General features: G+C 45.4%; 2 protein-coding genes across 5 annotated transcripts in view; one reads left to right on the plus strand and one right to left on the minus strand.

Moving 5' to 3' along the window:
- ada2a (adenosine deaminase 2a) overlaps positions 1-25,672 on the plus strand; it is a 273,392-nt gene that overhangs the window by 52,106 nt on the left and 195,614 nt on the right. The gene's annotated exons all lie outside the window — the stretch shown is intronic.
- wfdc1 (WAP four-disulfide core domain 1) lies at positions 10,070-24,450 on the minus strand. 4 transcript variants are annotated; one of them, XM_052061826.1, is made up of 6 exons: positions 23,742-24,450; positions 14,090-14,285; positions 13,924-14,007; positions 12,850-12,999; positions 12,236-12,295; positions 10,070-12,151 (listed from the first exon to the last, which is right to left on the minus strand). In XM_052061826.1, exons 1-5 carry the CDS (start codon positions 23,841-23,843, stop codon positions 12,237-12,239), a joined length of 591 nt encoding a protein of 196 aa, XP_051917786.1. In that variant the 5' UTR covers positions 23,844-24,450; the 3' UTR covers positions 10,070-12,151; position 12,236. The 4 variants fall into 4 exon arrangements, with proteins under 4 accessions (XP_051917786.1, XP_051917784.1, XP_051917787.1 ...); XM_052061824.1 differs by having other exon boundaries at positions 12,245-12,295; positions 23,742-24,448; XM_052061827.1 differs by having other exon boundaries at positions 12,859-12,999; positions 23,742-24,426.

The raw sequence follows: 25,672 nt of genomic DNA on the forward strand, positions 1-25,672 counted from the left end.
TTTCTATTCTGTAACAAGCAAGAGAAAACAAACTCATTGAATCTGTGTCCAGTACCAGAAAGAAAGCTTTCATGATTCATAATTCTCACAATTCTCCTTCAGACGAAGTCATGTAACTTCACTCAGAAAAATTGTATTATGACAGAATGTTAATTATTAATAAGAACGCTCTGACTGAGCACTCTAGTCATGATTCTCTGACACATATCACATTATTATTATTTTGCAGTCGCAATGGACACAGAACCTGATAAAAACCTGTACCTGAAGCTGAAAACAACATTGATGAATGCCACAAAAAGTGTGCTTCCGTATAATTGACCATTACTTGTTGCACACACTTAACTTCATTGGTTCTAGCGTATACATGGGTATATAGCGTATATAAGGAATTATTAGACATTTATTTCATCTATGCTTGTTTGTGTCTGCTGGCTGACCGAGCATTGTATACCGGTATCTGTGTCAACCCGCGCAGGCCACCTACAAACACATAATCCGCTCATGCTCTAGAATACACTATTCATTTTTTTTTTTTTAAATAACAGCGGAAGAAAATAAACATGAGTCCCAAACCTCTACCGTGTCTGAGGGGCAGCACTGGTTCTGTTCCTGAATTTAAAACCAATTGGCACGATCATGACGCCGCAATGTGATCAGCCATTTGCCAATAGAAAGTGTTAAGACTTAATGAAAAAGCGTAACAGGATTTTACACAACAATGTATAACTCAATAAAAATTAGGCAGTGACTGTTTTTGGGTCCCTGTACTACAATATGGAAACAATTGACTAAAGATAGGTACTAATGCAACTACAGCTAATGAGTGCATCGTTCTTAAAGACAATACAGTTATACAGCTAATACTCGCTGACACCTAGAAATAATTGAAATTCAGTAGAGACTCGACTTGACTTCCTTGATTTATGCCACAGTAATTTGGGAGTCGGTACTTGCTTGAAATTGAATGTTAAGACATGAGACCTACTTGGGACTTGCGCAAATGTGACTGACTCCCACCTATGCGATTTACTTCCCTGCTTCATTCCTGTTTGTATTTTTCGAAGCAATTGACTCTTTTACTGCATAAAAAGAAGCACGATGCTGTTTCCAGACCGTCTCTTTTGTGCTGTATAATGTAGATCATATGTAAATGTGAGCCTTATCACACATGTAAGATGAGCGTTGTTAGCCCTTAAGTGCTAACTTTCCTGTCACTTTCCACAGAAAAAACCAGCAAGGTGATCCCCTTTGTACCTGGCTCACCTGACACGCTGACAATCCGCTGTCTTAAAATCAGAATTACTACAAATTGCGGGGCTTAAATGATGGATCCATGCTTCACATAGACAATAGATATGTCACGTCGCGTGCTCGCCAGCAGGTGGCGGGTTCTCCCGCCACCTGTTCGGCACACCTGCCCGTTATTTCGGGCTGATTACGTGCCTTTATCAGGCGACTCCGGCAGTCATCTCACTGCCGGAGAATTCCTTACCGTGCCATTGCTCTCGATTTGCTATTCTCGTCGTTCGACTATTTCTCGCTGCCCTATTGCCTTACGGCCTCAATCATTCGCGTACTTCTTATATTGATCAGATTGTTATCTCGGTTGTTCCTCGCCCTTTATCGTTTCGCGAGCGTTTTCAGTTTGTCTTCCTTATTTTTTCCTGGTCCTTATTTGACCAGCGTTTTCTGTTACCGTTTTCCCTGTTTGGGCTCCTTTTGTTCTTTATTAAAAACCCCTTTGTTCTCACAAGATCTTTTCGTTGTCTGCTTCTCCGGGGATCCACCTCTTTTTTTCTGTTGTGCACGAGGCGATTCCTCATCGCCTCGGGCTCAACGTGACAGAATTCTCCGGCCACCATGGATCCCGCAGACGTCGAAAAGATCTTGTCCGCTCTTGCTCGGCAAGAGCAGCAAATGAGCCAGCACAGCCAAACCATTACGGAACTCCGCGGCGCGGTCTCCATGCTGGCTCACCGGTTCGAGGATTTCGAACCCCGCTTGAAACGGGTGGAGGAACGAAGACACCCTTCCGGTCTTCGTCCTACCACTCCGGAGGCGCCCCCCTCGTACCCCACTGTATCGAGGGAGCCCTCGCTTCCACATCCCCCGCGTTACGGGGGTGAGCACGGGCAGTGTGGACACTTTTTACACAACTGCTCGCTCGTTTTTGACCAACAGCCGTCCTCCTATGCCACTGACGCCGCCAAGGTGGCCTATATCATGAGTCTCCTGACAGGTCCGGCGGCATCGTGGGCAATCGCGACCAGCGAAGCAAAGCCGAATCTCCGCACCTCCTATCCTGACTTCGTGGCAGCCTTCCGTCGGGTGTTCCACCATCCCGTGCGGGGCAGAGAGGCGGAGGGGCGGCTGCTCGCCCTGCAGCAGGGCAGGCGTTCGGTCGCTGACTACTCCATCGAGTTCCGGATCCTGGCCGCGCAGAGCGGGTACGACGATCGGGCCCTGTGTGGACTGTTTCGCCGGGGTCTCAACACTCAGCTCAAGGACGAGCTGGCTACTCGCGATCACAGCACGGACTTGGAGGAGCTGATCGACCTCTCCCTCCTTATGGACAATCGCCTGAGGGAACGGGGTCGGGAGCGAGGAGGTGATCGGTACCCGTCTCGACGTCTCCCGTACCGTGAGGAATATCGGGGGCACGGCGAGCACTTCCGGGGCCGGGAGACAGCATCCGCGGAGGAGCCGATGCAGTTGGGCGGCAAAGACGGTGGCGCGGAGGAAGGAAGGCGCCGTCGCCGGGACCATGCTACACCTGACGGCGCACAACCACCCTCCCGCGCCACAACCAGCTATCCGGGATCGTCTTTCCACGCTCCTTCCGATTACTGTGAGTCACGACCTCGCGCGTCACCCTCCGAGTCTAGGCGAGTCGATAAGCGACCAGGACACCCTAATAGACTCGAGCTCGAGGCGGAGGTATTCGGCGAGTCCCGGTCAAGACGGGTTCGGGCCCTGGTGGATTCGGGAGCAGATGATTGTTTAATGGACACTAATCTCGCGTCCGAACTGGGGTGCTTTTTAGAGGAGTTAGTAGTGGCGAAGCGGGTGCGTGATCTGGATGGGCGCCTCCTGGCGGTGGTAACGCATCGAACGGAGCCGTTAAAGCTTTCATTATCCGGTAATCATATTGAGCATCGTCGTTTTTATGTTATGCGGTCCCGGAACGCCCCGATCATCCTCGGTTTACCCTGGCTCCAGATGCATAACCCGGTGATCTCATGGGCGCGCCCCGCTATCGATAGCTGGAGCCCTTATTGTTACCAGCACTGCCTGCAGTCAGCCGTCGGGAGGCACGAACGCGTCACGCCCCCCGAGGAGATCTGCCTTGACGGAGTGCCGGAGTGCTATCGGGACCTTGGGGAGGTCTTTAGCGAGGATCGCGCGCGCTCCTTGCCCCCACACCGCCCCTACGATTGCGCGATAGACCTGCAGGCGGGCGCTCCGTTGCCAACCTCGCGTCTGTATCAGGTATCCCATCCCGAGCGTGAGGCGTTAACGGAGTATATTAACAGCTCGCTCGCTGCAGGTCTCATCAGACCATCACGCTCACCGTTAGGGGCGGGTTTCTTCTTCATAGGGAAGAAGGATAAGTCCCTACGACCCTGCGTAGATTATCGTGGACTAAATGAAATTACAATTAAAAATAGATACCCGCTACCCTTGTTGGACTCCGCCTTCGCCCCATTGCAATCAGCCACCATATTCTCAAAATTAGACTTACGCAGCGCGTACCACTTGGTTCGCATCCGAGAGGGCGACGAGTGGAAAACCGCGTTTAAGACCCCCCTGGGCCATTTCGAATATCTCGTCATGCCTTTTGGCCTCACAAACGCACCTGCCGTCTTCCAGAACCTCATTAATGACGTGCTCCGGGACATGATCAACATCTTCTGTTTTGTTTACCTTGACGACATTTTAATTTTTTCTCGTTCTCTGCATGAGCACCAGCAACATGTTCGGCTGGTGCTACAACGTTTGCTCGAGAACCGGCTCTTCGTCAAGGCAGAAAAGTGTGAGTTCCATGTTCCCGTCATCTCCTTCCTGGGGTTCATTATAGAACAGGGCAAGCTACGGGCGGACCCCATTAAGACGCGTGCGGTCACTAACTGGCCGGTCCCGTCCAACCGCAAAGAACTGCAGCGTTTCTTGGGGTTCGCCAACTTCTATAGACGCTTTATCCGGGGTTACAGCCAGATGGCGCTTCCCCTAACCCGCCTTACCTCGGTCAAAATCCCTTTTAAGTGGGACCCTGCCGCGGATGCGGCGTTCGCGCGTCTTAAGGCGGCGTTCACTAGTCCCCCGGTTCTGCAACATCCTGACCCTGACCACCCTTTCGTCGTAGAGGTGGACGCCTCGGATTCAGGGGTGGGTGCGGTGCTGTCCCAACGCTCCCCAGTCGACCAGAAGCTGCACCCCTGCGCCTTCTTCTCCCGCCGACTCAGTGCCGCCGAGTCCAACTACGACGTGGGCAACCGGGAACTGTTGGCTGTGGTAACCGCCTTACAGGAGTGGCGGCACTGGCTCGAGGGGGCTAAGGAACCCTTTACTGTTTACACCGACCATAAGAACCTTGCATATCTCCGCTCCGCAAAAAGACTTAACGCCCGTCAGGCCCGGTGGGCCCTCTTCCTCACCAGGTTCGACTTCGTCCTCACCTACTCCCCCGGGTCTAAGAACACTAAGCCTGACGCCCTTTCCCGGCTCCACGAACCTGCGGGGTGGGACCATTCCCCGGAGACCATCCTCCCAACCCAGTGCATAGTGGGGGCCGTCCAGTGGGAGGTTGAACAGCGGGTCCAGTCCGCCCTGGTGGGGGTGCAGGTGCCGGCAGGGTGCCCAGCGGGGAGGCTGTTCGTGCCTCCTGCCCTTCGTTCGGAGGTCCTGCAGTGGGGTCACGGATCCATGGTGGCGTGTCATCCCGGGGTGAACCGGACTGTGCAGCTCGTCGCCCAGCGTTTCTGGTGGCCGGAGCTCCGCCACGACGCGACGGAGTTCGTCAAGGCCTGCACCTCCTGCGCCCGCGGCAAGTCGTCACATCAACCTCCGGCAGGACTGCTCCAGCCGCTGCCCATTCCTCCCCGCCCGTGGTCTCACATCGCCGTGGACTTCGTCACGGGCCTACCGCCTTCCCGGGGCCGGACGGTCGTGCTCACGATCGTGGACCGCTTCTCCAAGGCCGCTCACTTTGTGCCCTTGTCCAGGTTGCCGTCGGCGCTGGAGACCGCCAACCTCCTCATCCAGCACGTCTTCCGTCTCCACGGCATTCCGGCGGACATCGTATCGGATCGGGGGCCCCAGTTTGTGTCCCGCGTCTGGAAGCGGTTCTGCCGGTTCCTCGGAGCTACGGCCAGCCTGACCTCGGGATACCACCCTCAGTCCAATGGGCAGGCTGAGCGCGCCAACCAGGATCTGGGGGCGGCCCTCCGCTGTGTTTGTCTCCACCGTCCGGCATCCTGGGCCGACCACCTGCCCTGGGTGGAATACGCCCACAACACTCTCGTCTCCTCCGCTACAGGCAGGTCGCCGTTCATGACGGCCTACGGCTACCAGCCACCGCTGTTCCCGTCCCAGGAGGGGCTGGTGGAGGTCCCTTCCGTGCAGCGCCACCTTAAACGGGCCCATCACGTGTGGAGGGAGGCCCGGGCTGCGTTGTCCCGCACTGCGTCCCGGAACCGGCGGATCGCTGATCGTCGTCGGCGCCCGGCGCCCTCATATGCGGTGGGAGAGAAGGTGTGGCTGGCTACGAGGGATCTTCGCCTGGCCGGCTCGCCTGCCAAACTGGGGCCCCGATTCGCTGGCCCTTTCGAGGTCGAGGCCGTCATCAGCCCCGTCGCGGTCAGGCTCCGGCTGCCGGCCTCCATGAAGGTCCACCCCGTGTTCCACGTCTCCCTGCTCAAGCCTGTGTCTTCCAGCGCCTTGGCGCCCCCTCCCGCTCCGCCGCCGCCCCCGCGGGTGGTCGACGGGGACCCGGTGTACACGGTTCGTGCCATCCTGGACTCTCGGCGCAGGGGCAAGGGCTTCCAGTACCTGGTCGATTGGGAGGGCTACGGGCCGGAGGAGCGGCAATGGGTGCCTCGCTCCTGGATCCTTGACCCGTCCCTTCTGCGCGACTTCCACACTGCTCATCCGTCCAAACCGGGTAGTCCGCCGGGAGGCGTCCATTGAGGGGGGGGGTACTGTCACGTCGCGTGCTCGCCAGCAGGTGGCGGGTTCTCCCGCCACCTGTTCGGCACACCTGCCCGTTATTTCGGGCTGATTACGTGCCTTTATCAGGCGACTCCGGCAGTCATCTCACTGCCGGAGAATTCCTTACCGTGCCATTGCTCTCGATTTGCTATTCTCGTCGTTCGACTATTTCTCGCTGCCCTATTGCCTTACGGCCTCAATCATTCGCGTACTTCTTATATTGATCAGATTGTTATCTCGGTTGTTCCTCGCCCTTTATCGTTTCGCGAGCGTTTTCAGTTTGTCTTCCTTATTTTTTCCTGGTCCTTATTTGACCAGCGTTTTCTGTTACCGTTTTCCCTGTTCGGGCTCCTTTTGTTCTTTATTAAAAACCCCTTTGTTCTCACAAGATCTTTTCGTTGTCTGCTTCTCCGGGGATCCACCTCTTTTTTTCTGTTGTGCACGAGGCGATTCCTCATCGCCTCGGGCTCAACGTGACAAGATACTGAACCGCTTGTTGCTTTTAGGTACCAAACATGGGGTGATCGTATTGCATATGGTTCCAGTTGGCTGTATACGGGATAACATTCAAGGCCCATTAGATGTTAATTGCATTAGTCTGAAAGACACAGGTGTCATCTGTTGAACTAGCATGCAGACCTTTGTCAATCACCAGATGTCACGTAGATTGACATACAGTCAGGCGACTCCTTGTCATTTGTGCTCAGTCCTTGTGCCCTTGCTAGTGCAGCGGTTCATATCGCTCACTTTTGCACAGAAGTCCCACTCAAAATACGATTCTCCATCAGCCTATGATTGACTTTTGACCAATCCAGCGTATTGTCTGTTTTTCCTCCTAGTTCAGCTATAGGATAATAAAAAAAAATAATAATATAAAAAAAAATAATAATAATAACACAGAGTCCAATGTGTGTCTTGACCCTGAACAGGGAAATCGGAAGAGAAAATATGTGAATATTCATATTTGCTTGAAATCGTTTTTTGTTTTAATAAAGGACTAAACACAAATTCTCTTGTAATAATAGAACAACATCCAGAATCATTTTCTTCTGTGATTTTTCTGTTACTGAACATCCTTAAAGCCCTAACATTTACAGATCTTCTCTCTATGATTATAATTAGAGATGTGAATCTTGTGTTACAATATGAATAAATTGGCAAGTCAAACATGGTAAACAACCACATCTTTTTATATAACATTTTAGATAACACCTCACACTTTATTACACAACAATTCTCCTGAGCCTATGGCGATAGAAAGAGAAGGCGCAATGGGGGAGGATGTTGGCATACGCTATTTCGCAGTTCTCTATTGCATGACTCACTGTGAAAGCAAAACAGACACTCGATGCAAGCTAGGCATTCATTAACAAACCTCCCTGGGTGGTGAACCACAACTCCTTGTATGTCCAATTAATCTTTAGCTTCTCCAACACTCTGAACCAACTTGGCAGGGTGCTACACAAACTTCCAAATTGCTTGCTAAAGCAGATATAAAGCGATTCGCATCTCAGAGGATGTTGCTACGCTACCGCATGGAGATTCACGTGCACGTTGCCCGAGCCATGTGACAACCCCCAACAACAAGCCAGAGGCTCACTAATTGGTGGCTTTTATTCAGAAGGTCGGATGTCACCATGAGACACGAAGATGCGATGCGAAACCTTATCGGGGTCAGAGGTTCATCAGAATTTAAAAATGCACATTCACTATCTGCCAAGTGCACTTGGTGCACATAGATGGCACCAACCAACGTGCACAACTTGTATATAATCAAAATCTTTCAACTTTTAAACAAAGCCTCCCCTACATGGGCAGAACGGGGTTTGCTGTCACTTTTTACGGTTGGGTGAATTGCTCATCATCAAAACTTCTTTCCTCCATCCTCCATCAAAGTATCCATCTCATTTTCCAACTCAATAAAAAAGAGGCAGCGATCAAATACGCTGACACATTTTGACACCTAACCCCATATACAAACGCATAAAGGTGGTTTAAGGGGACCAGAGGCACCCGCGATCCAGAAGGGACTCATCAGGGATGAACTTGACTGCACGACTGCACGCTTATATAGGGGAGTTAGTCAGCCTATTAATTTGGGGATTTTCAATGACATGCAGGACAAAGATACGGTAGTGGGAAGGATCACTGGATTTAACCATTTTTTTAGGCAAAAGTGGGGAGATCACTGTACAGTATTTCTTGACAAGCACAGCATGGCTTTAATGCTTCTCTAGCTTGTGAAAAGGGGAAGTTCCATAAATAAAATCTGAAACGCTCTCAAATTGTGCAAAATGGGCTAGACATCCGTATGTGCCAACAGAACCACAAAGCCCAGAACAGTGATGCAGACGTGCTAAGCACTAGTCCACCCTGCTCATCAAATTAAGTTCTACCACAGCAAATCATAAATTTTTCTGAAATGCACCTTCGCTTCACAGTACAGAGGTGCAGGGTTCGAATCCAGGATCCGATTTTCCTGTTTGGACTTTGCATGTTCTTCCTGCTTGCATGGATTTTCTCTGGGTAGTCTGTTTTCTTCCCACATTCCAAAAACATGCATGGGAGGTTAAGTGATAATTCTAAATTGTTCTTAGGCGTGATTGTGGGTGTGAATGTTTGTTGTTTATCTATGTGTCCCCTGTGATGGGCTGGCAACCAGTTTGGGGTGCACCTGAAACCCGAGGAGTAGCCTGTCGGGCTGATCTAGAAATAGTTCACCAGGGATGTAACAAACATTGTATTTTTTTTAGGAAGAAGTGATCATTTGAAAATGTGAACACTGGCAGAGGTTTATGAAGACAGTGTTGCCATTGATCATGATGTGTTTCCTATTTATTGGCAGAAATCATTGATGTGATCAGTGTTTTCTCAAAAATGAAGATCGTTTTTAAAATTGTAAAATAGTATTATCAATGGTGATTTGTGCAATTTTGTGTGTATCAAACCGGTAGCCTTTTGCATTAATAAGCAATACACTGAAAAAAATGTTGAATATACAGTACGGTACTTAATTTAAGACAAGTAGTTACACAAAATGAACTCATCTGGATCATGCTACATTTTTAAAGAGATGTATAGTCATCTTAAAAATGTATATGGATCCAGATAACTTTTTTTCATACCATTATTTGACAAAATAAAAGGTAGTAAATTAAAAAAAAATTCTTGGGTGTACCCAAGAAAAAAGTTGGTGAAAAAAGTTGGTTGAGCATATACACAATATTCTGTCAGTTAGTATATTTCAAAGGAAAATCAGATTACAGGTATATGTATAATTCTAAACCTTTTCATCCCAAATTAAAAAAGAAAATGGAAAAAGTAACCATAAAATATAAACATTTTTTTCTAATACCAATAAGAACCAAACCAAATATATTTCAACCAAATGCACCAAACTGTTGCTAAGGAAGAACAGTGAACACATTTTGGCTGGGATGACGTGAAGAATTCAGAAGGTGGGGAGGAGTGAGGCCCCAGCAGGAAGCGTCAGTGAAGGGCTCCTTTCGATTACACTGACACCTACTGGACACACGTGGACTTGAATTTGAACAAACTATAAACTGCAAAATAAGCATGAATTACGCTTTAATGTACTCCAACATATTCATGCAATATGCTTGCATGTTAGAATGGAACGTGGTTTATGGCACAACATTAAATCAGATATTTTTCTTTCAAAAATACGTCATATTTTTGGGAAAAAATATATGATTTGTTCAATTTTTTTTACATTTAATCTTACTTTCGTATTTCAGCCCTGTATATTGTTAAAATGAAGACTGATGAGAAAATAGCAGTTCTAATTTATGCGGGACTACACCCTGGCATCTTTAGCTCCTTAAATCAACCTGACACATTGCTCTTTTATGTCACGTGTTTTATTCAGTAAAACCAAGACAGCACCACACATGTAATGGTTACAGCATTTCTTCAACACATTCATCTTGTTGTGTGCATTTGTATTGGAAGCCAGCTTATTCTGCTGTTAGTTATCACAGGCAGAAAGAACCTGAGCAACATCAATGAGGCACGATCACATTTTTCTGGTTTCAGGCCAGTTAATTGATCGCGTTGCAATAGTTAAGCAGTTCAAGTCCATTTCTATGACGTGTATTATTTGTCATTCGTATGTTGTTGGCATCTTGAATATGGCTGATTTAGGAAGATCTTCAGCTATAACTACCACATGTGGAAATGTTCAGTTTGTCAGTAAAACATTCCAGCTTTCAGGGCAGGAAATTTGGCCTTCAGAGAGCAAGAAAGTCTTTCAGAACCAGATGGTGTTTCCTTTTCAACTGGGCCCCCTTATAACACCTTTTATATATATGTTATTAAATATACAACACTCACTATGTAGTTTCATTGTAATCAGCAAAAACTTGTTGACTAACAAGAGACTCTAGAACAGGAGTGTCAAATGCATTTTTTGTCATGGGCCATATCGTGGTAATGGTTTCCGTCTGAAGGCCGTTCTGACTGAACTCATATAAAAATATAATTGCTTTATGTTAACACGTGTACACAACAAAATAATGGATGACTCGTTTTGTAATCGGAAGCCAGTAAATTGGCTGGGTCAGTTTTGTTAAAAGTGAAGAATTTTTTCAAGAAATATGAAGTTCCGATACATAAAATCTGTTGCTGGCCAGATCCCATTTTCGGGCCTTGAATTTGACACTTAAGTTCGAGAGGGTGGAGTTGGGGGAAATATCCACATTAGGATATAGCATTTGACGAAATGTCTTGAATCAATTTTGGAAGTAATGAACAATTAACAAAAGTCCAATTCCTAAACTATGGTCTGGATTAATGTCTCATCTTCCCAAAGCTGATGTCATGTTGTCCTCTTTAGATCACAAACTAATTGAGACGAAGCCAGCAGTGCCGTAGCAGTAGCACACTCCATTTTGTATCCTTTTCATAAAGGGGAAGTCAAATCAAAAATGTTCTTTACAATACAAGTCTAAACACGGTATTCTGATTACCGTAATATTGTCCATCTATCCATCTATTTATAATCCCTATGAGCCTATGCTAGCTGCTTTCGAGCTGTAGGCGAGGTAAACCCTCAGCTGATTAGTATTGTGTTTATTGATTATGAAGTTAGCAGCAAAAGCCACAAATTTTTTTTCTCCATCTAAGGGGGCGGCCATTTTACTACTTGCTCTCGAATGAAAATGTTGTTACCTGAGCTGTAAGCAACTGTGATGTCATTTTCAGTTGACAGCAAGTAGCAAAATGGCCGCCCCCTGAGATGGATAAAAACAAATGGATTTTGCCGTTTTATTCATATTCCATAAATGCAATCACAATCATAATATTGTATTGTGTTTAGCCAAGTGGGGCAACACAGAACATATTTATGCGAAGACATTTGTTTGAGTTGACTTCCCCTTGAAAAACACAAGGAATCAACAGTCAATTTCACTCCATCAATTATTATGCTATTTTCAATTGTTTCTTGAATAAAATAGCCCATTCACACAATGTATTATTCAATCCAGATTATTAGTTTATGTTTAAACTAAATACATGGACAATGGAAAATATATATTATTAATCATTTTTTCCTTTTGAGATATTTGGTTAGCAGCATTGATACCCTCACTACTTCTCTCCTTTTCCTTTACTCAAAGATGATACTTAACGTGTCAAAGTGCCATCTTTCTTTGGCTGTGAGATAGTAACGTGCCCGAGGTTACGGCTTTATGAGGAGAATAGAGGAGGTAGTTGCTTTTAATCTCTTCCGACTGAAGTGTGATGAAAAGCAGCCTTTACCCAAGTGTAAGTGCTGGGACTGGGATGTCAGTTTAATTTGAGAGGTTACAACATAAAATGTAAAGTGTAGTCTGAAAGTAGGAAAAAAAAGGGGTACATGTTGCTTATTCCATGTGCTTGTGATGCTTCTCGTAGCCTACTGCGTTGTTTGTACTGGTACCTGCAAGGCAAAGCAACGGATCAGGTGGACTCTTGATGCTTCATGTAGTCGTGATGCTAGTGTGCTTCCATTTGTTCATATTACCTCACTTACCTAAGTAGTCCTTGTAGTCCTTGAAAAATTTGTGCCTGAGACCCCGTCCATCTGAAACGAAAAAGAGGTGACAGTATAAAAGTTAAATCTCAGCATTCAATCAGTCACAGCATGTGAATATTGAAAAATTATTTCATGGAGCCAAAATAAGTCAGGCAAAAGCAGTTTACTATACTGTTGCATCATAATCAGTATCATAATCTGCAAGGAGTTCAATGCAGTAGAGACACCATACTTTTGTATACAGTATATGATTGAAAAATGTCAAATCGTTTATAGCGACTCTATAGTAGAAAAAAAGATTTTTCACTGCAACGTGAACTTTGCATTTGACCAAAAGTCCTTACGTGCATATGAAGCATTTACCAATTTTGGGTTATAAAATAGTTCTAAAAAAATGATCAATTCAATTACTTTTTTACGGCCTTGTTAATAGAGGGCAGCAAGTACGGTAGTATAGAAATGGATGAAGCAATTTAAAAGTTCAGAGGAATAGGACTCCACGAGCAATAGCGGGTGACACAATTGCAAATGTCATTTTCGGCCATCAAGCACACGATTCAAATGAAGAAGAGAACTGCATCTAAGTCTCCAAGAGTGGATACTAATTCTACCAGAGTTGGAACGCTGCTTGATGCACTGTCCCCGGTTGGGGATTCCAGCGGAAGGATTTCCTGGGTTGATGATGTGGCATTCGTATCCTGTAGGACAGTGGAGAGGTTCATCGCCATCCTCTGTTGTACTGCACGCCTCGGCTGGCCGTTAAAAATACACAAATACACATTAATCACAAGAATACAAGCACAAGCAACATTAGCTGAATGAAACATTTTTCACGAAGCAAAGGATAAATAGACCTTCAGGCCATGTAATGCTCAGCATCCATCGCGGTGCCTTCTGTACCTTGTCACAGTATGAAACTTGTTTAACCGTATGTCCCGGAGCTCAGGACACTGGCACATCGCTTTACTCATTTCCCTCCTTATTATTCATGCTCTTCTCACCGTACCATATTAAAATGCATTACTGTTGTCACTCAGAAAGTGCTGCGTTACTATATTTCCAAATGGATGTGCTCAACTGTCATCCCAGTGCGCTTCTGCTCGAATGGAAAATTTTTCAATTTGAGCGCATCAGCAGGTGCCTGCTTCAAGCGTTGCCGTCTGCTCCCGCACGGTGCTGCACCATTGCAGTGTGCCAGCACGTGAGTGGATTTGTCAATGGCACATTGACTTAGTGGGAAAAGGCCTTCAAAAGGATGGTGCGTTTTTTTATTTTGGGTGAGTGTTGTTAGAAACTGCCACTGCACCCAAGGAGGAAACTGTTAGAATCATCAAAGTCCGAATCAGAGTGCTACGTGTCTTTTGCTGTGAACGAATATCACTAAGTGCAGAATCAGAGTGTTATTCACTGAGAGATTTGCATCATCTCCACTCCCCGCCATCACTCCTGCGGCTCAGCTCAACTTCACTGGAAAGAAATGAATACGTTTACGAAACTTCACTCTAAATATTTGTTGTATCGACTGTAGATGATGCCCATTCATTTATAGACAGCAGATGTGAAATGTTTTACATTTAGTTGAGCTCTGCGCTTGTTTGTTCGTGATGTCTAATGGCATGGAGAAGCCCCAGGCTGACAATGCAATGTTTCTAATAACCGGTCATTCATGTACTCACCCTGCAGCACTTCCTCGGGACCATCCAGTAGCCAACCGTTGCCCCCTAACCACCGAGGCTTGGGCTGCACCAGCCAGTCGAGGACTACTCGTGATGACACAGACACGGAAATAGTTACAAATATTCATGAAGAAATCAATGCATTGAACTTGTCGGTTCCACACACCTGGTGGGGGCTGAACGGATTCCAGGCAGGCATAGATGCAGCCGTTGTAGCAGCAGCGTTTATGGCGCTCACACTCCGAGTCTGAGCGGCAGCCTGGCACCTCACAGGCCCTTTCTGGGAGCATCTGAGGGGGTGGTGGGCAGCGGTCATTTTTCTGGTGCTGTGTGGACTGCGGGTGGTTGGGATACTCGTAGTCCTGCGAGACCAGAAGAGCAAGTTGCTGTGAAATTTCTTCCAGTGAATTTATCTCCATAAAGTGGACCACTAGAGAGCAGCCAAGTGGGCGGTCAATGTGTTATACAGTATAACAGTGGTCCCCAAACTTTTTCCTGTGAGGGCCACATAACTTTTCGCTTCTTTGGTGGGGGTGCCGGCCGGGGTCAGTTTGTAACAGCAAAAGTGTGACTGCAAGAGTACCTAGACGTAAAAATGTATTGTTTCCCAGAAATCAAATAACTTTTTTTGATACACTCGCGGTATTAAAGACGTCTTTCTTCTCGGGACACACCACCTCCGCGACAGCATTCATGCATTTCTTGACAAACTCTCCTTTTTTTTCTCTTTCTCCTTTCTACATACATTCTTGCTGCTGGAGGCTGTAAATTTCCCCAGTGTGGGACGAATAAAGGATATCTTATCTTATCTTACCGCTGCTTGCTATCAGTTGAGCAAACCGAAAGCTAGCCCGAACAGATGGCTGGTTCAGCTGAGCTTGGCGTACAAATGTATTTTGCTGAGCTAACGTTCCTCTTTTTAGCGTTGACAGTTTGTCTGCTCTCATTTGGCCATGCAAAAAATCATACTTGTTGTTGTGACGGGATTCATAGCGTCTCCGCAGATTGTATTCTTTGAATACCGCCACCGACAGATGAGACAGGCAATCTTTTCTTTGCATTGAAAAAAAAATAAAATCGTTTCTCCATTTTGGGTTAAATTCCCTGTATTCGGAAAACATTTTTTTCTCTTGCCTCACCTTTTCGCCATGATTACGTTCTCTTTGAGAGGGACGGGTTTAGGATTTTTTTTCTGGGGTTGCCAGATAACGGCACAGACCGCAGAAGGATGGAACAAATGTCACGTTATACTGTATGTGTTTATGAAATTATTACTAGCTAATAGTTAATCATGAAAATAGTTCATAACTAAGGAATATTATATTGCAAAAGCCAAATTTTATGATAAAATACAAACATACATAGATGAAAAATAAATCAAAAGACTCACTGATATTGTTCAAGGGGGCCGGACCAAATGTGGAGGCGGGCCGGATCCGGCCCGCGGGCCGTAGTTTGGGGACATCTGCAGTATAAGGAGCCCCATGCATGACATTTGAAGAAGAAAAAACCCAGACTTTGTGAATATGCTGCAACTGCTATGTATGCACGAGGAACCACTGTGTGGGCACGAACTACTACTATGTGTGTCCAAAATGGTGCGCACAGTACTTGTGTGCACAGCAAAAGTGCGCACAGTACTTGTTCAATGCCTTACTTGAATTAATTTTGAAATTGTCTCTTGATTGATGGAGTTCCATTATTCGAGTTCTCAAAACGGTGTAGACCAGGGGTGCCCATTAGGTAGATCCTGATCTACCGGTAGATCTAAGACAGGTCCCAAGTAGATCCGAGGAGTGTCGAGAAGAAAAAAAACAAACAACCATTCGTGTGTCTTTGTACATGTTAGTAATATATTTTTTGTGTTAATATACACTGCACACTAATCATCTTATCAGTCTCATTTTCACAAAAAAAATATTAAAAAAATAAAATAAAGCAGGTAAATCTTAAATTTGTGTGTGTGTGTGTGTGTGCGCGCGCCAGTAAGGGTAGATCCCGTGAGGTTAGTTGATCGAAAAGTAGATCTTCGATCCAAAAAGTTTGGGCACCCCTGGTGTAGACAGACTTGAAATGGAGCACAATATTCCAATTGCAGTGATCATGCGCACCGGCGTACGGATAACGTGCACCCCAAAGCCTTGCTTCTCAACTGTTATTACTCTGAGACCTGTATTTTCTATTGAAACCTTTTGAAAACATGAACATCGTATTTTTAAACAGAGCCAATCTTGCTTACATGTTTAAAGTGCCTTTTGGTGCACCTTATTAGGAAACTGAACATGACAATATGCAAAAATATGCATTTTGGCGCTGATCTCTCTTTAGGAAAGAATAAGATAAGTAGTCTGTCTTATTTTTAGGAAACCAAGGCCGCAGACTAAATGCACCTACAACAGTATTAACAGTGTGAATTATTTGAACAGAATAGAATGGCACACAACTTTATTGTCACTGTCACATGAATAATGTTAAGTATCTCAGTTTGCAGCATCGACTTGAAAATAAAAATGCCCACACTTTGTTTTGCTGTACATTTCTTAATACATGTCCGTGATCCACCCAAAATGGCTTTGCAACCCATTTGTGGGTCCTTACACATCAGTTGAGAATCACCGTGTTCTATCGTTTGTACAGACTACCCACCCCCTTCAAAATGTCTTGACCTAAATCGGGAGGTAAGTTTACTGTACACGGATTTCCATGGTGCATCTGAGAGTGAACAGAAAGTCGGCCACGATACCCGGAGCCAAGCAACTTCTCATGTCACACACCGTGGCGGTTGTGACAGACATACATTTTCAAGGCCCCAGTGTACTTTTGCATGCCGCCAGGAATGCACACACTGCTTCTGACATCTGCTCTTGTGTGCAAATGTGGTGGAATGCGCATCACAGCCATTGTCTTTGCGGTTGATGTTGTGAAAACTTGCATTCTGTTATTTGAGGCCAACATTCCTTTCGAGGGTCGGTTATAGTTCCTACATATCCGTTTTCTCATCGGTGCTTTGGAAAAACCTCATCGTCTCATATTAGTTTATACAGTCGTCTGCACGATCCCATCTGCAAATTCATGGCAGCCACAATATAACAAGAGAAGCAGCATGTTCGACACGTTGGTAAATCACGTGTACTGCAAGGAGTGCAGTTTGCCACAGTATGGTTAAAAACGGCAAACATTGATCTGGCATGTGTGTCAACTGCAGGATGTTGTTGGCGGCCTGCTGGTAGCTGCATCAGCTTCATCTAAATCAGTGATCTCGCAAACGCCCCCCTCAAATACCAGCATCATATCAATTCATTATGGTATTGTCCCACCATGGCTTATACCACATTCAGGATTTGCCCTGCAGATCAATCATGTTTTTATCCTGGCACAACTTCATTGAACATTTAACCAAAACTGTACTGCTTGTTGCAATTGGGGCTACACCCCCACTTTTCTACTTTCCAGTGCTTGTGGTCAGTCTCTTCTCGGTTTGCGGTGCGTAGTTTGTCTTTTTCAAAGGGGAAAATTGCATACACCACACTGCACTGAACACATCCGTCTGGATGAGACACGCTAACAAGCAATTGAGAAGAACAAAGGTTTCTTCGATGTATTTCATTGTGCATGTGTGTTGGCCGAGGAGACAAATGTTATTTATTTAATAGGATGATTAGGGCAGCAAAAAAAAAATATGTTTGTTTAATAGCAACCAGCGGCCTTTCCTTCATCTGCATTATAAATGTTGTGACAATGATGGAGCAACCAGCAGTGGTTGACGTCACACATATCGTCACCTTCCTAAAAGGATTAGTGCCCAATTAATGGAAATGAACCCCTGTATATTCATGCTTCGACATTCTCAATTTCTCTCCTTTGTGGGTATTTGGGGGGAAAGCTATCCCGCATCAATTGCTGGAAAAACTCACCTATTTGGCGTTTTGTGCTTCACAATAGTCCATGTGGTTACATCATGGTTCCAAAGAAGTATAGTGAGGTGAGTCGAGGAGCTTCACATAGACAAAAGTAGTCATTTGCTGCCTTCTTGTGTCGATTATAAGCAAGTGCTGTACTTTTAGAGGGGGGAATTCATGACTTGCGAATTTTAGCTATTTGTGCCAGGGCTTGATCACTATCCACCGTAAATGGCAGGGATTCATTGTACGTGGTTACCTGCTTTTGCCAGTGCACATGTTTCAATGGTGAGTTGAGCTACGGCAAAGTGATCGAACCACGAAATGAGACAATCGTGTTCCTCCCTTCCAACACAGGTTGCATGGTCACAGTTTTCTAATCTGTAATGGTTCCATGTAGCAGTACACTGAATATTCATCCATCCATCCATCATCTACCGCTTATCCGGGGCCGGGTCGCGGGGGCAACAGCTTTAGCAGGGAAGCCCAGACTTCCCTCTCCCTAGCTACTTCTTCCAGCTCTCCCCGGGGGATCCCGAGGCGTTCCCAGGCCAGCTGGGTGACGTAGTCTCTCCAGCGTGTCCTGGGTCTTCCTCGGGGTCTCCTCCCGGTGGGACATGCCTGGAACACCTCACCAGGGAGGCGCTCAGGAGGCATCCGAATCAGATGCCCAAGCCACCTCATCTGGCTCCTCTCGATGTGGAGGAGAAGCGGCTCGACTCTGAGCCCCTCCCAGATGACCGAGCTCCTCACCTTATCTCTAAGGGAGAGCCCGGACACCCTGCGGAGAAAACTCATTTCGGCCGCTTGTATCCGGGATCTCGTTCTTTCGGTCACGACCCATAGCTCGTGGCCATAGATGGCCACACTGAATATTTCCTTGTTTTTTAAAATTATTTTTTATTTCAAAGTCTGATTCATTCTGTTTGCTTTCCTGGCCTCTTTGGATCCTTCTGTGTACTGGCTCCCAAATCAGGTAATCAGCCTGTAGGCTGCACACAATGTTTCAAAGTGCGCTGTTTATTTGGCAGGGTTGACAAACATGCTCACAATCCAGCTCGGGAAATAAAAGCCAACGATGCTTGGCATGGAGAGAGGCATCACACGCTCAGAATGTGTGAAAAGAACTTTCCACGCAAATGAGTTCATTCTGCCAGCATTTAGTTAACCGGGCTGATGGTTGTTTGAGTGATTGTTTCACACTACATGTAGTTGGAAACATTTCTTACTTTTGCTCTAGTGTATGAACTTTCAAAACATGCAAATGATTACCTTGTAAGACAGAGTTTTATGTTTAATGCTTATTGTTGTTCGTCACCTTTTTACTCTGGAGCAACCATTCAAAACATTTTGTTTTCTGATTGTAATGTGTGTAGAATCCATTCATTTTTATTCAATGAAATAGTGGTATTTCATTCACAATTATGAACTTTAGTACGGTTAAACTCATGCACAATTGGCACAAAGTCGCCTGGGACTGGACAATGGCAAATTACTACGCATTATCTTCTGTCCGATCTCTTCCCAAGTGCTCCTGCAAAAATCTCCAACAAAATCTTGAACGTTTCCTTCCTGTTTGGCTTTCAATACGTAGCAGACCCCATTCATTCATCTTTTCACTTTACACATAGCATCATACTCCTCATCCTCAACATTACGGACAAATTCATTCTCTCATTAGGTCACTGATGGTGTTGCTCTTCATCCCCTGACTTTGCTACTCCAGTGTCCTCCCACATTCCAAAAGACAGGTTAATGCAACACTCTAAATTGTCCCGAGGTGTGATTGTTGTTTGTGATTGGTTGTTTGTCTCTGTGTGCCCTGCAATTGGCTGGCAACCAGTTGAGGGTGTCCCCCGCCCACTTCCCCAAGACATCTGGAATAGGCTCCAGCTCGCCCTCGACCCTTGTGAGGATAAAGAGGATTAGAAAAAGGATAGATGGATGGGTTATTATTATTATTATTGTTGGATAGGGCCTTCTTTGCACACACACACACACACACACACACACACACATTTGCATGCTGTACACTCTAACCGCCAAGGTCACAGTCGTGGCTACTTTTGCGTCAACAAGAAAGAACATGTCTTCCAAGGGAGGCAGCCCACAGCAGGCATCTGGTTCCTAACCAGATGCTCGGTGTGGCAGGTAACCAATGGCGAGCTCTTAGGTTGTCAAGACTCATTTCACTTTGCTGCACCTGCAGTCTTTTTGATGTTTTGGTTGTGTTCATTATTTTACTTTTCGTTAACTGTTTTGTAAAGCGCTTTGTTCCAGCTGCAGATGTTGTGAAAGCGCGATATCAATCAGGATGTATTGTATTGAATTGTATTGTTAACATAAACAGCGTTGGTAATAAAAGCACCGCAGGTTGCCTGACTGTCCTTGAGTTATCGCAGAATCTCATTTCCATATACAAACTGAAACATCTTGCAACACTTGGTCATAATTCATCTTACATGAAGATAATTTCTAGATATTGCACCTGTGCAAGAAAACGTATGTGCACACCAAAGCCCTAACGTTGCATTTCCCCCTCAAGATAATGCTAACTTTCAAAGAGGGACTAGTTCAACAATATTTTCATTCATTAGTGTGATGGTAGTTTGCAGTGATGTCAAACTGCACTGAAAAATATTGGATGCGTATTTTCCGTTGTGGTCAATCGATGTACATTTTAAATAATCATCCAACAAAATATCTGGGAAGACTCAATCGCGCGTGAACTTGAAAAATCGCATCCCACGGCAGACAGTTTTAAACCATTCTCGCGTATTTTATCTAGAGATCAATAAATGACATTCCGCAACTTGAATGCAGGCTGTGTTTACCGAAGCGGACTCGCATTTGTCATGCATTCACAGAATTTGCCTAGTTTTACTGCTGTGAGTTAAAAAGGAATCTATCCATCTCTCCATTCAGGATACACCTCCTCCAATACACCTTCTCAAATCTAATTTGACAGGAAACAACTCCACTTCCCCTTCTGTTCAATATCACTTTCAGAAATTGTCAAACTCTCCCTGAGAGAACGTTTTCCTCGTGGGCCCAGGCCTAAGTCAAGCATATGTTTGTGAATGTCTGCAGAGCCGCTGCCTCTCACAAGAGTCTGTGAAACTGCCAAGATTTTTAGGTGGAGGCCTCCCCTCTTTCGTGCTTGCAGACATGCCCATGCAAGTGCGAGCCAGACTGTTATGTCTGCATGACACTTATGATGTGCATGAATTGTAGGTGCTTTTTAAAGAAAATATCTCTGCGGTTGACCGCCAGTCTTTCATCACACACAAGCTTTCCTGTTTACTTGCTTGTTACCACTTTTTGTCGCACTTTTTCCACGACCTCTTCTTGTGTGTGTCTGTCAGGCATGTCTGGCTCCAGTCCCTTTCGAGCACCGAGATGACGTTGAGTAACTGCTATTGTTGACCTTTCAACTGGGTCAAAAAAAGAAAGAAAAAAAAAGGGTCCGATAGGAGAAGAGGTGATGGAGACAATTTAAGTGAGAGAAACCACAGATCTGACCACAGGTCAAATGCGCAATGAAGAAGAGGAGGTGAGGAGCAAACATAAGCGGCAAGATGCGGTAGAAGGCGGACATGAAGGTGGAGTTTGCTGAACTTGACAGCATTAGAATGATCAAAATGCATTGATTCAATTGGAAATAATACAGACCCCCCCCCCCCCCCCAAAAAAAGCAGTATCATATCCTATCTTTAATGTCGTCAGTTTGGAGTAACGTCCCAAAAAGGTACACCCTTGGCAATATTAGAACCAAGAAAACCTCTGAGTCATGCGAGAGTTAAGGGGTACTTCACATATGTTCGCCATTTGCGTTATTAAGTTATTTCATTTGATAACTCTATTATTCCTCATGTATTTCTTACTGAATAACTTTTTTGAAGCGATTTTTAAAATAACATTGCTTGCCGCCAGGTTCATTGAATACGTCACGTGTGTCAACTTTGGACTAGGATGCACAATGATATACCCCCCCCCCCCCCCACACATTCGTCTGCCTTTTCATGTGCACACCGGGGGCTTGCGTAAGTACACTTTTTGTAAAAAGTGTGGAATAACATGCCATTGTGCACCCGTTTCTGTTCAACCCCTTACAAATATGTGCCATGCCTTATTGCATTGTTTTCTTTGTGTCCTCCCCTGTGTGTGTATGTCCGGCAGTATATTACACACCATAAGTTTCGTTGGACCGATCATGGACGTATACCAATATGTTGAAAATGTTGCCATTAAAGTGACATATATCAACATAACGGTGTCTTTTTCAGTTCTTATGTGCTTTCCACAAATGCTGTCAATCAAGTCACAAATGCAAAATTAATGAAATCTTCCTTTAACTTTAAAGATGAAATTGTGTCATGTGTAAACAGATATAACTACCGGTACTTCAAAAGGCCGAACGATTATCTGCTCTGCCTTCATATTGGAATTATACTTAACTGTCGTACGACTTCAGACAGGGGGTGTGTGTGAGATGGAAAAGAAATGAAGGAAAGGTCTGAAAGATACAGAGATTGAAAAAAAGAGGCAAATGGTTTCTGAACAGCCGTCTCAGCATGTTCCTATTAGAACGGCTTTGTGGCTAAAGTGCAAACTTTGAGCCCATCCTATACACCGAGATGCATACACCGTGCGAGCGAAAAAGAAGCACATGGCCTGAGGGGAGTCAAAACGATTGTTCTAAAGGAGAGGTGAACGGGGTAACTCAAGAGAAGAGGAAAAGCCAAAAATGTTGTCAACTGGTCAAAAAGTGAGATCATTGAAGCACAAGAGGATGACAAGGCATTACGCTACACTGAACTTTTGATCACTCGGCCACACTGAGCTGAGTTAACAAGCAGGGGCCGGTCTGTCCATCTCTCTCTCTCTCTCTCTCTCATACACACTCACACTCACACACACACACACACACACACACACTGCGTTACGAGCTCCCATGAAAATATGAAAATGGGTGACTTCTTGTGTCTGCTTCACATAAATAGGTTTAGGTCGGTGTCCATTTTTCATGCTATAAGCCAAAGCTTCACCGTTAATCTCTTGTCCATCGACACCCGCGGTGGAACAAGTTTTCACAACTGCTACTGAAGAAAAACAAGCGGTAGCCCCTTCTATAAATGTTGGTTCATTCTAAAACACATCCAGTGGAGCAGACTAAAACTGTACATATGGAACTTGATCGTGAATACATTCAATAAATTTTTTTTTTTTTTAAATAATAGTTACTTTTTTTTCCTGGAGCTGTTTTTCCTGAAACGTATATTTCTCTCGAGAATAATGGTTAGCTGTGACTAATTCAACAACTAATGGTGACGGTATGTGTACATTAATATGTAACAAATGACAGAAAAACTGTGTGTTGGATGTTCAGCTTGTGTATTCGGGACCCTGCACATTTATGGTACTCTGTGCCATGTCAGTCATCATACTACAAAGCAGCAATTTAATTGTACAGTTTGGAGTAATACCTTTAGTCTGTCGTCAACTGATGTTTTCCCTTTTGGCTATGGGGCACAAATAATTGTGCGCCACACGGTCTGCTCAGCCACAGAAATGAAATGTTGATTTCGTGCAATGTACCGGTAATTTAGTGGTTGATATTCCGCATTTTTCAACGCATCATTCTAAATATCGAATGAGACATCTATCAATACATTCCACAGACATTTGAAACATGCCAAACATTTCGATGCAACAACAATAAAAAAGACAAAACCGCCGTCCAACTTTGACTTTTCATCTCGGCACATGCTTTCAAATAGCGCAGCCATTGTGCGGTACCTCCGGTAGATTTAATCTACTTCTGCAAACAAACATACTAAATGAAGTCCCTACATTTTAATTGACATCTCTTTGAATTGAAAGCTTTTGAGGCTATGAGGGTCACATGATTAGTCTCACCTTTTGGTTGAGTCCTCTTTTCCTGATTCTTCTGGCATCACTTCCTGTGGAGAGCGCCAACAGGGACAACAGCAACACCAGAGATCCCGGCATGGTGCACATCGAGTTCCTGCACTTTGAATTCCAACTGCGTCCTCAGAGGTGCTCCTTCTTCCTCAGTTTTCTGTTAAGTTTGTCCACCGGGCAAACCAGAGCTCGTCTGTGTGAGCTTTTGCAGCTGAGGCAGGCAAGCAGACTCTGGTGCTCATGTGAAGCCAAGATTACACAAGCACTCGCCAACAGGACCTGCCTTTCTATTCGCTTGAGGAAAAGTGCGGGCCAGCGATAGACAGGCGGAAAGAGAATAGCTGAGAGGGGAAGAGGGGGGAGAGGCAATGCAGGGGAGAAATGTATGAGGAATGGCAGCTGTCTGTGCATCAGAGTTGTCTGCTGGCACACTGTGCGCACATGTCTTTGTGGGAGGGGCGTGGGTCTCAGTGAGAAAGACCTCCCCCTTGCCCTCCCGTTTCATCACCTTCCACATCTGGGGATCCTTATGTGGATTTTTAAGTCAGGAAGATGTGAAAAGTATTTCATAGTTTGCAGTTTAGATTTACATGTTGCTGGTGAGCTTTGTTGACCCCCTTGGCTGACGCTGGTGTCTGCATCTCCTGGAGAGGATGATTTACGAGAGTGTGGCTGGGAAAGCCGCACAGGAGTTTTCGCGTGTTCAACTCGGTGATCCCTGCATTATTGACCGAGAAGGAATGATACATCCGTTACGCTCTGAGGAAATTGACCAATTTTTTTGATGTTATCGTCTTACCTTCTTGGCCTGAGCTTTTGCACTTTCCGTTTTTTGCACAAATGTGAGTTAAGCAAACCGTACTCTGACCCTTCCACCCCTCCCCTTGTTCCACTCCCAGTGTCAAGCCGTGAAGGGGAGAAAGAATGCTAAGCCCGCACAAATCTCAGTCATGATTAGTTTTACAGGAACAAGCCTTGTGTCATTGGGAGGCCCCAGCGACAGTACAGAAAGGGCAGATAAATACCACAGCAATGAATGGGCGAAAGAGTGACCAGCAAAAAAATCACTTAAAACTACTCCATGTAAAGGAATCGAACCACAGTCTTCTGCAAGACAGGCGGAGATACTGTCCTCTTGACTCACGAGGAATACGCTTCAAGTTAACAACCGTACCCACCAAAAGCACCAATGTTATCAGGCAGGTTGACAGCCCTGCTAAGGAGAGGACATGGTTTCTGTTTCCACAGTGTAGCGCAGCGGTGGGCAAACATTTTGGCTCTGGGGCCACACTGGCTTTTAAAATTTGACAGATGGGCACAAGATACGGTATACTGTATATAAAAACTGCATTTGTTGACAGTCCATATCAAACATCAACAGAACAAAAGCATTAAAGTATCAAGTTTCTTCATGAGAACAGTGCTTGATCACCCATTTTTGCCAGTGCATTGCTGTAGATAGGTTGTGATCTGACCAGTAGAAGTGAGTCCTACATTAAGTATTTTCTGGTAAGGAATCATATTTGCTGTGTCCAATCTTTCCTTATCACAGAATTTCTTTTGGGGGAAATAACTCCGGTATACGTTCTGTATGAACATCCAAATATGTTAACATACTGTACATGTGTGACGACACAAGCAACAACACAAACTGCAGCAGACAGTACAGGTGTATGTATAAAATATAGTACAACAAAATTAGGACTATTTGCTACAAAATGAGACTAGTAACAAACCTGGTAGCTTTTCTTTGCACTCACTCGGTGTCTCGAACGTGACCTCCCCTCGATCACCACCCAAGACAGCGTTACTCAGCTGAAGTCGTGCAACGAACTTTTGAAGCCAGCCACTGAATGCTTCGAAGTCCTGGATGCTCATAGCGCTCGAGGGGTCGCCATCTCTCTTATTATCGGTCTTTTTTGGGC

This window comes from Hippocampus zosterae, chromosome 3 (assembly GCF_025434085.1).
Source record: "Hippocampus zosterae strain Florida chromosome 3, ASM2543408v3, whole genome shotgun sequence".
NCBI lineage: Eukaryota > Metazoa > Chordata > Actinopteri > Syngnathiformes > Syngnathidae > Hippocampus > Hippocampus zosterae.